This window comes from Cydia splendana, chromosome 4 (assembly GCF_910591565.1).
Source record: "Cydia splendana chromosome 4, ilCydSple1.2, whole genome shotgun sequence".
Lineage (NCBI taxonomy): Eukaryota > Metazoa > Arthropoda > Insecta > Lepidoptera > Tortricidae > Cydia > Cydia splendana.
Window position 1 is genome coordinate 10,070,696 of NC_085963.1, and position 17,570 is coordinate 10,088,265.

At 36.7% G+C, this 17,570-nt stretch overlaps 1 protein-coding gene across 2 annotated transcripts in view; it reads right to left on the minus strand.

Annotated features, from left to right (window-relative positions):
- The window catches only part of LOC134789820 (nicotinate phosphoribosyltransferase), a 32,116-nt gene extending 14,932 nt beyond the window's left edge, over nt 1–17,184 (minus strand). The window contains exons 1-9 of one of the 2 annotated variants that reach the window (XM_063760472.1): nt 16,958–17,184; nt 15,886–16,056; nt 15,107–15,233; nt 14,293–14,376; nt 9,092–9,219; nt 7,829–8,141; nt 5,077–5,342; nt 4,727–4,845; nt 535–696 (exon numbers count right to left, since the gene is read on the minus strand). In XM_063760472.1, coding sequence (XP_063616542.1) covers nt 535–696; nt 4,727–4,845; nt 5,077–5,342; nt 7,829–8,141; nt 9,092–9,219; nt 14,293–14,376; nt 15,107–15,233; nt 15,886–16,056; nt 16,958–17,030 — 1,443 coding nt within the window. In that variant the 5' untranslated portion in view covers nt 17,031–17,184. Of the gene's footprint in view, nt 1–534; nt 697–4,726; nt 4,846–5,076; nt 5,343–7,684; nt 8,142–9,091; nt 9,220–14,292; nt 14,377–15,106; nt 15,234–15,885; nt 16,057–16,957 lie in introns of both variants that reach the window. The other variant, XM_063760471.1, reaches the window with a different exon arrangement.
- Between the last annotated feature and the right edge of the window lie 386 nt (nt 17,185–17,570).

The following is a 17,570-nucleotide window of genomic DNA, read 5'->3' on the forward strand; positions in this document are numbered from 1 at the left end:
GACAGTCATATGACAGTACAGCGTAGGTACCTTATAAAGATGTTCCACTTTACTCGGTATGACGTAGGCCCGCTTGGACTCTTGGAAGGGATGCCGGTAGAGCACCTTCTGGCCGACCGCGGGCGGCGGCTCCGAGGAGCGCTAGAGAATGTCCATGAGTCTAGTTAAGACAGTCATATGACAGTACAGCGTAGGTACCTTATAAAGATGTTCCACTTTGCTCGGTATAACGTAGGCCCGCTTGGACTCTTGGAAGGGATGCCGGCAGAGCACCTTCTGGCCGACCGCGGGCGGCGGCTCCGAGGAGCGCTAGAGAATGTCCATGAGTCTAGTTAAGACAGTCATATGACAGTACAGCGTAGGTACCTTATAAAGATGTTCCACTTTGCTCGGTATAACGTAGGCCCGCTTGGACTCTTGGAAGGGATGCCGGCAGAGCACCTTCTGGCCGACCGCGGGCGGCGGCTCCGAGGAGCGCTAGAGAATGTCCATGAGTCTAGTTAAGACAGTCATATGACAATACAGCGTAGGTACCTTATAAAGATGTTCCACTTTGCTCGGTATTACGTAGGCCCGCTTGGACTCCTGGAAGGGATGCCGGCAGAGCACCTTCTGGCCGACCGCGGGCGGCGGCTCCGAGGAGCGCTGGAGCAGATCGATGAGCGCGTGTCCGTCCGCTCCGAACAGTCTGTATGCCTGTTGATCATCCAAAAAACAATTCAAACATTCTACTTTTGGTATACAAGTTTTGTACGGTGTACGGTGTACAGCTACAATCTCCAATCGAGACGCCAATCGTTAGGGTGCCCAAATTGTATTTGTTGTAAGTGATGATAATTGTTTCCTGTGAGTGAAAAAGATAAACAGGTGCTCAATACTTCCAGAAAAGTTTGTGAAAGGGAAAGACTATCTATTATATACATATACCTAGCTAATCTGATTCAGCAGAAACGTAGTGTAGGTAGATTAGGTAGATACCTACTAATAATGAATAGAATGTTCGGTATCAACCTCAACGCAGACAAGTGCACTGTACTTCATATTGGCAAAAATAACCCTAAGCACACATATAATATTGGCTCCAAAAGTTTACAGAGTGTTGCTTCCCAGCGCGATCTTGGTGTAGTTGTAACTAACAATCTTAAATGGGAGGAACATATTTTAGGGTTTACCGAAAAGGCAAATTCGGTTTTATACATGATCAGGAAAGCTTTTCGTTACATAGACAAGAATCTCTTTATTAAGCTATATAAGACATATGTAAGACCCTTACTGGAATATGCCTTCCAAATTTGGAATCCATATTTTAAAAAAGATATAATTCTTATTGAAAAAGTCCAAAGAAGAGCCACAAAATTGGTACCGTCTCTTCGTAACCAACCATATGAAGATAGACTAAAGGAATTGGGCCTGACAACCTTGGAGCAGCGAAGGCAACGCGGTGACCTGATAGAAACGTATAAAATACTCACAGGACACTACAACGTACCCGGGTTAAGCGATATTTTTACTCGCAACATAAATGACAGACTGAGAGGACACTCTCTGAAACTGACACGGACGCAGAGTAGTAGCAACCCCAGACGACACTTCCTGTCTAACCGCGTAGTGAAAGTGTGGAATGGTTTACCCGAGTCAGTGATCAGTGCACCTTCGATAAACTCTTTTAAAAACAAACTCGATGAACACTTTCGTAGACTACAAAACACAAGTGGACATTGATGTGCACGTATCAGCTTTAAGCTGCCTGTGCATTTACATATAATAATCATGTAGGGACACCTAAATCATTATTTTACTTTCGTTATCACTTCAACATTTTATTAGACTTTTCTCTATTTTGTTCATGTGTCTAGGCTAACAATTTGTTAGCCTAGGCATATGAACTTTTTTTAATGTTGATAATTTTTAATAAATACTCCCAGCTTGGCCATGAACTTACGAGATAACGATTAAATATGGAATAATTTATCGGTTACAAGGTCTGTGTGACGTCGGAGCGTATAGATTATTCAGGTCAAAGATACGACTAACCGGTAGTTCAACAATATTCGCAAGTGTTCACTTACAAATTGCAGATAAGTACTAGTCTAGATAATAGGCCTGTTGCAAGTAACAAAGAATCATGGAAATAATGGTTTCAACGAAACATATATGTTAATATGATTTTAAAAAATGGCCCAATCTCAGTATAAACTGAAGGATTATTAATATATTCAATAAAATAAAAGTGCAAAATTCTCCAATCGGCCATTTTTACTGAAACGCCAATCAGAAACGTTCCAAACAGTGACGTCATCAATCCATAACATATTTCTTAGAGCAACATAGACAACCTCATTGACCGAAATCTATACGTGGGCACCAAAGAGTTCGAAAGGTGCAAAAAAATTTTTATTTCGCCACTAAACATTTATTACGTCCAAAAAATATTATTACACGATATAAAGTAGATATCTAATTTTTTTAATTATTTGGCTGAATGGAACTATCATTGCCATGTTGGCTGTCGTAACTAGAAAAAATGAAAAATTAAAAAGTAAAACCGGCGTTCGGTGATATTCACTCAAAATGTACATGTATCTAAATAATTCATCTTAAACTGCAACCGTGTGAGAGTTTTTGTGTAAAATGAGTTATTTGGATTAATTTTTGTAATGTATTTATCATCCCTAATCGTAATATATGGTGCTGAATTAACAATATCATTCGGATTCAAGGGAAATTCGTAACTGTAAGTATGTAAACAATATCTACCACCCTACCACCAACTAAATGATGACGTCACAAATGGCATGCGAGGCGTTTTCGCGCGAAGTTTAAACTAGCTATAATAAAATGCAATTATCTATGTTAAATCTTATGAGTATAACTGAAATATAGTGTTTTTCGGAACTAATACAAGTGTACCGACGATATTAAAAGGGTTTTCAAAATTTGTCATCAGGCCTATTCTTTAATGAGACTAAACTAGTAGTTCGCCCCGAACTGAGAACTCGCGGTTTGGCAAAAATGATATAGAGCGATTTTGTTGCACCTACTTACTCGTATAGTGCGACATAAAATAGTAGAAAATATTTTTTGAGAAAAATAAACCGACTTCTAAGGAGGTAAAACCACCCACTTTTCTAGTAGGTAGCATTTCGTTTCTGTAAGGGTCGCAGTTTTAGCCTAACGAACCCACTTCTGTAAAGTCTTCTTGCAAGGTCTGTGGAGCCCTTAACTGATAGATTTAAGTCACCATATAGATTAAAATAAACTGTATCTGTGGTAAGCCGAAATATTTCCTGTCAAATGGTATTAGAATACCTATATTATGTTTATTTTTATCTTGCTAATTATTTCAAAATAGTAAATTTAAAAACGATATTATAAAAGTGTAAGCCGAGCACTTTCATTTGATACCAAACTCGACCATACTTTCTTGCAAATAAAATGACCAGAATAGCAAGCCCCCTCACATACAGTTTTTTGGCCTTCTAAGCTCTTCTAGCTCAACAACCTCTTGATTGAGCCTGCTCATAATTTAATGACTACAATAGAATGCCCTCGACTACATGTTTACCCAATTTCATTTAAACTAGAACAAATTTACTTTAGTTATTGAGTATCAAACTATTTTCTGACAGTCCAGCTTAAAAACATCGAAATGCTGGGACGTGCCGCTAGCCAGCCGCGTGTTCAAAGTTGAATGTAAGAACTTCGTTCGCTTCGCTCGCTCGTTCGACTAATAAGTATGAATATAATAGGCGTGAACGGCTTCGGTTAAGTACCGTGCTAATCTGCTTATTTATTTAATCTCTGTGAAATTGCGCCAATAAAAAATATTCTAACCGTATATTAAACTAAGCTGCATTCATGTAATAACTATACTACATTTTTATATCCAACTGTTACAAAATTAATACCTTGATTCGATTAGTAAAGTAAAATAAAATGACCGAAATCTCGTACCTAATATGTATAACACAAGAAATGAGTAGATATACATATATATAGACAGTTAGAGAATCGCAATCGTCCTATTTTAAGCAGTCGTTTGTAAAGTTGAAAAATTATAGCAAATATTAAATCTATAGATACTATAATTACATATTATATTAACATAACCTCGCAAAGCTACAGCCGAACCGAAAAAGGCAAAACAGTAACCTATCAAATGTCATTTTATCCATGAAATCCATGTCTTTGTAAGCTATCGTCAACCGCTGGTTAGATCGGTTACCTAGGTTACCATTACATCACCGTAGGTATAGGTATAATAGGTAATACTAAATTGCATGTATGACTCAAATGTAAGTTTGAGGTTAGAGTCTATAAAACACCTATATATAATATAATGACGTTTTCAGTGATTTTTTTCTAATATCTGGGTGGCCAACCGTCGTCTAAAAAGACAAAAGAATTTATCCCAAAGAGTAAGTGATAATGAACCAAGTAGTCAAATCATTTAGTACTATAAGAACGCATTCTGTGAACTCACAATGAATCTACGTCTTTTTAATGATGTATGACGTTTATGTACTTATGTCTTGTTTTCAGAGCATTTACGTAAATCGGTCGCCGTTGTGCAACAATTTATCTATAGAAAACCACCTTATACATTTTCGCCGTATGTAGTTACAGGTAAATAAATTCGTAGTTTACGTCGAAACTACAGCTGTTTTTCAAATCCTAAAATGATTTTGCTAGCTTACTAGTACAGAATAATAAAACAATAATTTACCTCTTTGTGACCCGGAATGGTAACTTTGCCTACATCTTGACTGAGCTTAATTCTTGGCTGTCCATTGATTTCCACCAGTTTGTAGACGCAGCCGAGTGCGGGCTGGCGTTGACAAGTCACTGTAAACAGAAACCACATCATCAATACGTATTATCTATATGATAAATACCTGTACAAATTATAGGACTGATTCTAGACTGGGTACAATACAAAATACTAAATACTAAATACTGGGTTAAATACTAGTTTGATTCAACACATTCATCAAAAATGTGATGAAAGCTCCAGTTTGTTATTTCAAGATGATTGTATTGTACATAACACAGTCCCATACACGAAGTTAACCTTACCCAAATGCGTTCCAATGCCGAAACAGTCGATTTTGTGACCTTGCTCATTCAGACTCAGTATAGTATCCTCATTTATATCGTTAGAAGCTACGATAGTCAGTGTGGAGAACCATGGCAACTTGAGCGCTTCGCCGACCTTGGCAAACGTGTCCCGGGCTAGCACGGAGAGGTATGCCAAGTCCCCGCTATCTATGCGGATACCGACCGCGCGGTACCCGCAATCGTTTAGCGCTAGTGCCACGGCACAAAAGTTTAGAAGCCCACTCCTGTTGAAGAAAATATTTGCTCTAAAATATTTACAATCAACTTCAACCCGCTGATCCCGATATTTGACTAGTTAGTGCGATTCTGTCTCAACCTTTTGAGCGCCAATGAGTTCTGTTTACGTTAAAAAAATCATTTTGCATTTCAGAAACTTGGCCACTTAGCCCAGAATAACATACATGTATATCTGCGTAAAAAATGAACGTTATTTACTTTAATTATAATTTTTCTAAGTATTTGCCCGTGAGATATCCGATTTATTTTAATCTTGTTTAGGAACTTAATTATTTTTACTTACAAATATTTTTTTAATGCTGGTGTATTTCTGTTTGTGAAAGGGGTATTGCACGCTTGACGCTCAAAAGGTATTACTACAGGGTGGAAATCAAGTATTAAGTTAGCCCGGGTGGCACACATTGACATCATATTTTATGACTTTACAGAGCGCCGTTGAATGTGACATGTTAAACTATCGTAAACTTCTTATCATCATTTGTGTAATAAGATTACGATATGTATCACATAAGAGTGTCATGCAAATCAAATGGAAACCATGTTATATTTACATTTACCCACTCCGTATTTTATATGAAAAACTATTGGTGATGTTAGGGCTTGTATTACAAAAACCCTGTTCTGGCGATTATTTCATGCGGAAATCGATTCAGTGTAATCACGCCCTGTGGCGTCATCGCCAAACACAAATGAAACCCAAATAATGAAATATAAACCGTAGGTAACAAAGCTAAAAAATGTTGAGTATTAAATTCGTGTGAGACTTGTTCGGCTTCTTTAAACGTGAGTTACCCATTATATAATAAATCAAAACTTGTGTAGATACCCCATTAGCCAATTACTGAATAATCGACGCATGCATTATCTTACCACCTTCGTCAGCAAGAGTTCACTAGGCCTTTCGCAAGTAACCTTGGCACTGAAAGTGTCAATAGTAGTTCCCCATGGGACAAGCGTTAAAATTTTCTTAAAGCTTCGCGACAAAACATATCACCTACATATTTTATCGATGTTAGTAAGTAATTTCAATTTACTTTCCTCGTTTTGCCGGATTCAAAACCCACCTTTTTATTATTAACATTTAAAAAGGTACCTATACAAATAAAAATGCTGTCAATGTGTCCGCCCGTTCTTTTTACAAGATGCCCTTAATCTATTCCAAAACTACTTCAGCGAAGAAATTACCTAAAATAGGTAACTTATAATTTCAATTTACTTCATCTACTTATTGTTAAATACTTTGTAACTAAATATTTATCTATTAAAAAACTGCTATAACTGCCAAACTAAAAATAAACGCCTCTAATATAAATGTGTGTCAGATGAAATACCACAATATCTACATGCAATTAATAAAGTAGATTACTGTGAACGTGTGCATATCCCTATACAATGCAACTGTGCCCAATGACTACAACTGCCCTAGTGTTATCTCTGGACCAATACGTCACACTGAAGCAAAATGTAAAGTCCTCGTCGGTGTTCTCTTTATTTACATTCGGTTTGAACATGAAGCGCCGTCCATTTACGCTTCACTGAAAAAGCGAAATAAAACTCGTAACTACGGCTCGGATTGTAAGTAGAGTCGATGAGCTGGAAGACCCGTGATGTTAGGTGTGCTTTGGTCCGTTTCGGCCGCGTACGAAACCAGTTGCGATCGATTCTTTTATGTCATCGCACTGAACGAGTTGCGTGCGACGTATCTTTCGTAATTCGTATCGACACAGTAAGCCTAGCACAGGAGCGGCGCGACAGTAACTCGCCCGCGAAGTAGACTACCCGTCTTTTTCTTACTTTATCAGAGAGGGGGTAGTCTATCTCGCAGGCGAGATACTGTCTCTGCTCTCCTGTGGTAGGCCTACAGGTTAGATTTATTAGGTGGTGACAGGCACTCTTAGTGTTACCAGTAACCATCTGTTGCGATGGGTTCCAATCTGAAATACCAGTTCAGTTACTACATTAATAACCAAGTTTACACAATAAGGATCCATTATTGTATAAACTGGGTTTTAGCACCAGATAAGCAGATTCTTAAATATAAAAAGACTTTAATCGCAACTAGTTACGAACCTCCGGTTTCATACGCAGTCGAAGCGCTTGAGTCGCCCCGTGTGTGTCATGCCCAACCCAATGAGTAGGTACATAAATGTAAAATGAATGTGGTGAATCCTGGCCCCAGGCGCCATAAACAACATAATAAAACTTATAGGTATTTTAAGACCACAAAACTTATATAAAATCATGACAGAACGAACAATGCAAAACAAAAATTACAAGTTTGATATGAGACACCAAATGTCAATATGAGTTTTTCTATTTGCATCTTTACCTCAGTGTGCGTTCGACCGTGCTATATCCATATGTACTATGTGAGTTTTGTATTCTAGAACCATTGGATCCACAGTTGCTATTGTAGCCAGAATGCCCATTCATATGCTGCCTGTGTCGTGACGGTAAGCCTTGAAAGTTATACCTCTTGACATCATACGTATCCACTAAAGCCAGAAATCCTGACGGAAAGGCAAGGGCATAGGATATGAGGGCGGCTAGTTCACCGTCGCTCGCCTCTTCTGTGGACACGTCCATGATCGGTGAGACGCGTTTGCGCCATTCCGTGGCGAGATCTAGCAGATTGCACTGTTTGTCTGTGTCTGCGTGACGCAGTACGACTGAGGAGACGTCGGATAGAGTGCTGAATGACGTCACGAATGAGTGGGCGTGCGTCCCTTTCACTGGGATGTTGAACATCTTGCCAGCCAGCACGTTGCTGGTGCCGTCAAAACCACCTGAAAATAATGACAGTATTATTTTCATCCTGAATTATCCTTGCTGCACCTGCTTTCTTGATATTCGGATATTCGAGTGAGTTATGTATAGGCTATTCTCTTTATTTAGAGAGTGTATTAGTTTATGTTGCGAAGTATCATCAGATAACGTCTGTGACTCTAGCGTTTTACCTACTTGAGGCTACATTATATTCATCAGTCTTCAACTCAACAGACTAGAGAGACTGTATAATTTACTGCAATTGCTGTAAACATTAGATAGTTTATCGTTAAGATTGTTGCATGTCAACAGACGGCTCAGCTAGCAGTTATGTTCGTGTTTAAACTTTAATAATCGCTAAAACATGAAAGTCAGTGCCTTACCTAAGCTAAAGAAATACTGTTAAAGTCGATTAAAGTTTGACATGAGTAATACGAAAAGTGTTCTTGCCCTTGAAACTTGCATGATTAAAGAGATTAACAGTTGCGAAGTCTATTCGATATTTGAGGCTTCTTCGAACCAAAGAGGGGTAGGTATCGCACAAGGTGGCCCGCGCGGTGCCAGGCACCGGCCGCCGACGGTGCGGAAACACGCTAATATAATCAATAATATGTATAATAATGCAACTTAATCTATGCCATTATACACCTAACAATCTCCTTTGGAAAAGGTAGCTTTTCGTTTAATTTCCGATAGTGCTATTCACAATTAACGTTCAATGTGCATAATAGTCATTACTAGTAACAATCAATGTACATACTTTATTCACAATGGTTTATAGCCAGGCATTCTAACAATAAAATTGTCCGTTTCACTTCTAAATGACCGTTAGCTATCAACAGTGGACTTTTGTCCGAAGTCATCTATCGACTCTACCGTCTATGCTATGACGGTCGGTCACCGTCTGGCTATCCCGACCCTTGTTGTTTGTTTACCACAAAAGTGGAATAAAAAGAAGAGATTCACTGACCGATATATGCATATTTAGAAGCGGATAGCCCTCCGTCGGGGCCTTGCGCTCTTCTTAGTCCGAATTCCAGTAAAGAAACATTTTTCCCGGCCACCATCCGATACCGAGCGGCGTTAGTCGCCATCAAGCTGGAAATATACAAAATTATCAACTGATTTTTACATTTTTCTAAATATCACATAGTAGGTAGATGCTCAACTAGGACACAGACGCTTTGGTCAAAACGTGGAAAGGGGCAAAATATGGTTGAAGGGTGACAACGTTCGATCGGTCGTTGCAGAGATACTTGGGGTAGACCAAAAATGTATATGTAAATTCATATTTCAACATTCGTTTTAATCTGTCTGACCAGTCTAGTCTAGTTATAAATATTACGAGTTATTGAATATGGCGAAAGTCATGACCCAGGACTAGGGGCCAAACTGATTGCGCCCCTGTTTACTCACAGCATAATTACCCGTCTACTACGTAACTCCACTAAAGCAGTACGGTACAAAATATTGACTATCTATAATATTGTCAGCCTATAGAATAAATAAATGTACCTATACCTACTGCTGGCATGAAATTATCCATCTATCAAATTTTCATAGAAAGTTTCACTTTCAGTTCTTGAACCATTATTTCATAAAATGAATAAAATCGTATAGTTCATGGCGCCTTTTAGGCGTAGATATTTCATGCAAATAACTTTATTAGTTTGAATAAGTATGCTAGCGATATCAAAATAAAAACAAAAGTTGTAACGTATCTTTCATTCCCGAAAATTAAGGAAAGCTACCTACTGGACATTAATATCCGGTTGTGACTTACATCAACCAAAACCGTCCCTAGTGGTTAGGGCCAGTAGCCACATCGGTAAAAAACACACAAAGTTTTTTTTATCACTGTACGACTTTGTGTGTTATATAAAAGTATGTAAGTAGGTACTAGATAGATTAATTAGATATCCAACAGCGCTCTACCGTAGTTGCATGCACGACGTCCATAAAACAAAAGTTGATTGCAAACTGGCAATACCTACCCAGACAATGAGATCTTTTTGCTCACTGTTGATTTAGAATGCTTAAGTTAGCCTGAGAAAATGCGTATTAGGTGCATTAGGTTCTTGATATTAGTACTTAACTAACAAGAATGAATCAGCAGGTTGTAATTATAAGTAGAAAAAATACAAATGAGTAAAAACATTTTTTATGCAACATTGATTAATAATTATTTGCGGTAAGTATATCTGATTAAGATATAATGTGTGCGGTTTCAGTTCTCATTAGGGACCTCTTCTCTTCTAACACAAGTACTAAAATATAAAAAGAACCTAGTTATGTAGGTATTAGGTTACCTGTTCCAGCTAACTCTACTTACTAGGGCAAACCTTGGCTTATCGGTGATACTTGGTAATTCGGTGATACTCCGTTATAATCTTACACAGTTCTCACCATAAGGAAATGCGAGCTATAAAATCATTGGCAGCTGTCAGTTTTAATGCTTGCAATTGGGTTGGCAGCGATTTAATTGCTTACATTTCAGCATTGTAAGCTCAGCGAAAGATAACAACGCATTATCACCGAATTACCAAGTATCACCGATAAGCCAAGGTTTGCCTACTTACTCAGCCTATTTAAATCTATTGCTATTTGCTCTATGACCTCTATGTAATAGAAATTGGTTCATAGCTGTTCAAATGACTTATTTATTGATACGATACATGTTGCTCTCTTCTTATGTACCTACGACACTTTAGTTATTTATATCAAGTTAGGCAACTCCGCCGTTTAGCCTCAAGGGTAGCTTTGATTAAATGAATTAACCCATAAATTATAGAAATAAATATGAATCTGAATAGGTATAACGGTATAAGGTACCTATAATAGGAGTTGGAGCGATATTAGTACCGCTACGTGATTGGCGTTGAAGCGATTGTGTGCCTCACTCCCTCGATTTCAAGATTTTCAAGCCCGCCTGGACGAAATACTACGTACTGGATGTCAGGAAAGGGCCCAAGAAGCAGGGGTTTTTGCAGAGTACGCAGTCGAATGCTGATAGTGATCCTGCGGCGCTCCCCTACAAGGCGGAGTCGGCATTCGTTGGTGGTTTTAGACGGTAGTCCTATTACTGGTTAGTCCGTCATCGCTCCTGGTTCCCCCGGGCCAGGTGGCATGCGTAAACGCATTTCCCCAACGTTAAAAAAAAACAACGGGTTGCACTCCGGGAGTGCCGGCAGAAGTGAAAACTCAATGACATTGTAACAGTTTTTCGATCAGGTCACGTGTCCGTCTTACGAATCTTACGGTCACGTGATCTGTTGCGAGTTTAACATTTTTCCCCATCACAAAAAGTGCACAGCGCCGCTAAAGAAGTTTTCACTTCAAAAAAAAAGCGTTTTTGCAGAATTCATTATAGTACTGCGCTATGCATAAAACAACTGAGATCTTTTCAAGGACAGATAAAAACATCTAAACACTGTACTATAATATATGATGTAAATATTAGATAATTTACAAACGTTTAATATATTTCGTAGTGACGTAGTCGATTGGTAGATGGGATGTAAACCAAGTGGATGCATATTCCGAATGTATTTCGCCCGAATAGTTAGATAATCGCAGATTGTTGCGTGATCCATATGTATATAGTTGGAGATTGATAACAATATTAACAATGATAACGTTTAATGATCATTGAATTTGTAGGTACTAATAAAAGATTGTAGACGTTAGTCTGCACTGGTTAAAAAGTAAGTTGGTAGTAAAGTACTTAGCACCTACTTTGACTGATTATCGGTGTTTGGCTTTGGAAATAGCCTTGATGGAAAAAATATATTGCAGGTAGCAGTGTTGGCCGAAACGTTAATGCAATTAATCATTCTTGGCCATTAACCATTATAAATTTATAATGGTTAATGGTTTATTGCAATTAACGTTTGGCCAACACTGGCAGGTAGGTAGCTAATCTTCTGTGAATGCGCTCCAGATATAAATGAAACCCCGTAGGTTCCAGAGTTCCAGATATGGGCAAATTAAATTTGTAACAACTATGCGTGATCGCAGGTCAGAATTAACTGTTTCGATTATGACGTGGTGAGTAAACGCTAGGTATATGAATGTGACCTAAACTTCTGGATATTAACTATAGGTTTATTATTCGTCGATTTTGTTTTTGTTTTTCGTGGATTTTGTAAAAAAATGTGCCAGTGCCAATTCTAATTAAGGCCTACCTACTTGAATAAAAAATGTTTTTGTCTTTGGAACTCCTCTTGAAAAGAGTTTAAAGGGTTGTCAAATCGGATCTCGGTCTCTTTTGAATTTGAATTTGGGTTTGCTTAAATGAGAGGGTGTTACAGACGACGCGATGGATTTTTTCCCCGACCCACATTATACGGAAAAATGGACGTTAAAAACTAAGTACGTAGGTACACTTGTTATTTAACCAAGAGTTGGAGTGCCTACTCTGATCTCTGTAATTATCTAACCTAACCAAGCTTGACAACTGATAAAAAGTGGCAGTCGCAACCCTAATTACGACTAAGGTATTCATAATATACAGGGTGATTAGAAATTCGCCGTATTCCTTGAAAGGGGTTATTCTATGGGTCATTTGGAATGATTTAAGTCCAGTCAACCAGGGGTCAAAACTCATTGGTTTTCAAGTTATTTGAGTTTTTAGTTTTTTGTTTACAAAACCCGCCTTTCGACTACCACTGTAATTGTGAAAAAACTACTCGAATTTGGAATTAAAAAAAGCATTCATCTAATAGCCAATAAACTACTGATTACGAGAAATAAAAAAAGATTGCCAAAACTTTCCAAATTTTCCACAAAAAAGGATTTGAAGTCACAATTTTTTGTAATTTTCCCAAGACTTTGTAACATTTTAAGGCAAAAAAACTAAAAACTCAAATAACTTGAAAACCAATGAGTTTTGACCCCTGGTTGACTGGACTTAAATCATTGCAAATGACCCATAGAATAATCCTTTTCAAGGAATACGGCGAATTTCCAATCATCCTGTATGTACAATGTAGGCCTTGTTGATAACAGATTGTTTGTATCCTAGGCATTCGGCCTCCGCTCCACTCTCCATTATAGGATACAAGTCATATTATATGCTGGCCATACAGGGTGTTTTTTCAACCCTAGCCATATTTTATGAGGTGAATACATAGGTCATACTGAGTAAACTATTACTATGGGACCAACCCCAAAATAAAGAGAATTTTGTATGGGAGGCATATTTTTCGCGGTTTCAGAATTTGGCCCATAGTAAAAGTTTCTCAGTATAGTCGTTCGATTTGTAGCTGGCCCCGAACGGCTAATCCTTTGTCTATTGTTGAGTAAAACAGTACGTGCCACTACCTGCAAAAAAAGGATAGTATAATTTTAATTGGCACCTGAGCGCGGGCTAGTCCAACGCTAAAAAAAAACAGTGTCTGCGATAATGCGCCTTTGTTACGCATTTCGATGACACGGTTTAAGGGGCCCACTGATTAACAGTTCGCCGGACGGTATCGGCCTGTCAGTTAGAACAAAATTTTGACAGTTCCGAACAACTGACAGGCCGATATCGTCCGGAGGACTGTTAATCAGTGGGCCCCTTTAGACTGGTTAGGTAGCGTTCGACTCGCCGGTACTCAGTAACCGTAGAGGGACCACACACAGCCTCGCAAAATATTTTTCCATTAGTTAATTTTGAATCTTATTGCAATTTCCATAGGAGTTGTAAATGTAATTCAATAACCGGTTAAAGTGACCAAACCATTTTTATGCAGGCAGTAACACGTGCGGTTTTCCTTAACAATAGACAAAGGATTATCCGTTCGGAGCCAGCTACAAATCGAACGACTATACTATATATATATATTCTCCTCGCGAAATTTGTCCAAGGGTTGAAACAACACCCCGTACATTATTAGGCATGAAGGATTTGCAGGCAATTAAGTTAAGGTACGTATAATTATCTCACTAAAACTCAAGCTTTTTATAAAAATATATAAGTAGGTATACTTAGTAAACCAGGATAACAAGACACGCATATGCTCAAAAGTGGGCAATAAGAAACTGATATGATGATCTATGAGTCTTATTGACACTGTATTTGTCCTCGAATTGTACCCACTTTCAATCGTCCTATACTTAGTTGATAAAAAAACATGCCAAGTTTAACTCTGTAATGGATTTTAAGACTGAATTGAATAAATGACTTACCTTGCAAAGTTAACCAGGGTTAATAAGGTCGTCTCCAACAACTGGGCAATAATTAGAGGTCCTTCAACTCTTAATAGGGGCACTCTGCAAAATAAAACACAAGTTTAAAAACTGTTTATTAAATATCCCTCAACAAGTAAAACAACATTTAGAAAAAAATATTTATTTAGCAGTTGTGACATTTTGGTGTGAAAATATAAATTATGAGGAAAAAATAAATAATAATAAATATTATAGGACATTATTACACAAATTGACCAAGTCCCACAGTAAGCTCAATAAGGCTTGTGTTGTGGGTACTTAGACAACGATATATATAATAATATATACATATTTATAAATACATAAATACATAGAAAACATCCATGACTCAGGAACAAATATCTGTGTTTATCACACAAATAAATGCCTTTACCGGGATTCGAACCCAGGACCATCAGCTTCACAGGCAGGGTCACTACCCACTAGGCCAGACCGGTCGTCAAATGAATAGAATTAAAGTGGATATTTTTCATTTTTAAACCCTACTAATATTGAATTTATACTTATCCTTATAAGTAAGTAGTTAGTAATATAAATAGGTGCATACTTAAAAACCTCTGTTCAGACTACTTTAACAACACTTACAATAAAATTAAATCACCAATTAAATAAATAAAAAAAACAACAAAATATTGTTTGGGATTGTAGGTGGTACAGAGAGATACACAAATGTGTAACATCACCCTTATTTCATCAGTGGTCTAAAAAGGCAACAAAAGTACTTACATGAAATTATTATTAACACATCAAATAATTTTCTTTTAAAACAAACCTTGGGAAAACTACAGATCCTTCTTCAATAGCACTCAACTTGATATCCTTGCATGTTAGATCCCTCAAATATGCATAAAACTCTGGCTCAATATTCTCGGGAAGAGTTGCCATCAAATATTCAATATCTGCAAACAAAATATTTTTGTAAACAAACAAAACAATAATCGAGACAACAAATTTTGATCAAAACAGGTCATATCGTCAGGTCAGGTCGTATCATTAGGTTTTTTTTAAATTCATAAGTGTATTTTAATACTAACCTAACTTAAAATAAAATCTTACTTTGGGTAGTTGCAAGAATACAATTAGGTATTAGGTCATGTTTCTGTACACTGATCCAGAAATAAGTACATTCGCCTTGGTTAATATCTGCACTGAACCAGGTTCAGATCCAGGCACAAACATGCACTCAAACACCTTGATATTGGTAAATGGCACCTTGATACTCTCTCTTGAGGGTAGATTTAGTTTACTTTTAATCAAATACCTAAAGATACAGACTATAATGTATTTGACTTTATTGACTGGGGACTTCACAATTACCTATACTACAACATATTGAATATTACAAGTAAAAAAGTGTCCTTGTGTCTCTCACTATACAAAATTATTGCTAAGGAATCGACTTGTATTTTAATTAGGTTAAATTCCATTTGTTCGAAAATTTTACAAGACAAATGAATACTTGATTTGGTTTTATGAAGGTTGACATTCCATTGAATAAACGGAGTGGAGATCCTAATGTACCTACATTGGGCAGCACAAGGCTATACATACCACTGTCAGAATAATGAAAATTCTCCATAAACTTGAGACACTCCTCAAGTCCAGCAAATATGGTAAATTCTCCTTGGAATGGATTATTGCGGAAAAATAAATCAAATACTGCCACATCATTTATTTTGTCGGACTTCCAGTAAGCATAGGCCATGGTGATTTGGTAAAGATCTAGAACAAAGATAATACTTTTTGTAATGAAATCATAGTACTTATATTAATTATGGTAATAAAATGTTGATCACACAAAAACATAAGAAATTTGGTACCAACAGTTTCAAATTTTCATAACTCTCATTACATCTCTTAGTGGACGGTGCATACCACAGGTAATGTGTGATATCAGAGGAACAACATCTTAAGAAATGTCTGGTTACAAATAAAAAAATTAAATAATCTTTCAAAGGTACCTACACAATGAAGAAACCACCTTGTAAGATGTAAATAATTATTTATTTAACATTGAAACACAAAGTCATTCATCAAACCAAACTCCTAAACATACTTTGAATACATTTAAACCTGTAAATAATATTAATATAAATAAAACAGAATTAAATAACTAACCTAATACATTAATTAATTAGCAGATTCAATACTAACAACTTGAATACTACACAAAGAACATTCAATTCTATGATAATGGTCTTTAATTCAAAATTTTTTTTTTTATTAAAATTTGGTACATTTATAAAGGTTAACTCAGTCACCTTTTAAATTTCTCTGATTTGTTAAATAATGTTTAAAAAATAAGCTTTAAATACCTATCATGTTCTACAATCACATCTACAAAAGTATTTAGGAGAAAGATTTACTAAGAGAAAATAAATAAGTAAACAAATTTGCTAGACGTAATATAGATGAATGTATTAAATAGATGCTAAAATAAAGAAAATGTAATGTTCGCTGTAAATAACATTCTTTCTAACCTAGATAGATTAACAAAACAAAACTCCTGTTATTGTGTTATTTATAATGTATACGAATGAATAAGTTATATAGACCATAAAAACTTTAATCATTGACATTTAAAATTCGCTCCAATATAAATATTCAGTTTTATTTAACTTACCAGTAAGTAAAGGTTGGACGATCCCATTCTGTCGTGCCATTCTTCTATTATTGGCCAATTCGACACTACTCATTTTCGTTACAACTTGCAAATGAAGATGATTAAATTAAACCACTCAGGCACGTGAGGAATGTAAGATATCTGTCGTGCAACTAAAAAAAATAATTTCATCGTGATCAACCGCCTGTGCTTATCAGCCAGCGCGCCAAACACTATTTGACGGAAAATATACGCATGCGCATTTATTTTCTATTGACTACTAGATGAGCCGTTTTTAGAATTTTGTTTTCTTTGAACAGGTTTCCGATAGTGTCGACAGCGGAAAACTAAAGAAATATTATCAAAAACTAGAGAGTTTCTACTGGCAGACTTACTAAAACCAATTTTAAATTCGAATAAACAATATTAAGTGTTATGTGACCAATTTAAATAATAAAAATCATCATTATACTTTTCAATAAATTTTCAACACACGAACAGCAAAGCGTTTAAAAAAACGTCTTACGACTCTGACGTCATCGATATGGAGTTTAGAGGTCGTTTGAAAGGTCACTGTTGTCACAAACTTCCTATACTGACTGATTAGTTACTGCTTGACTTGCACAATATGCAC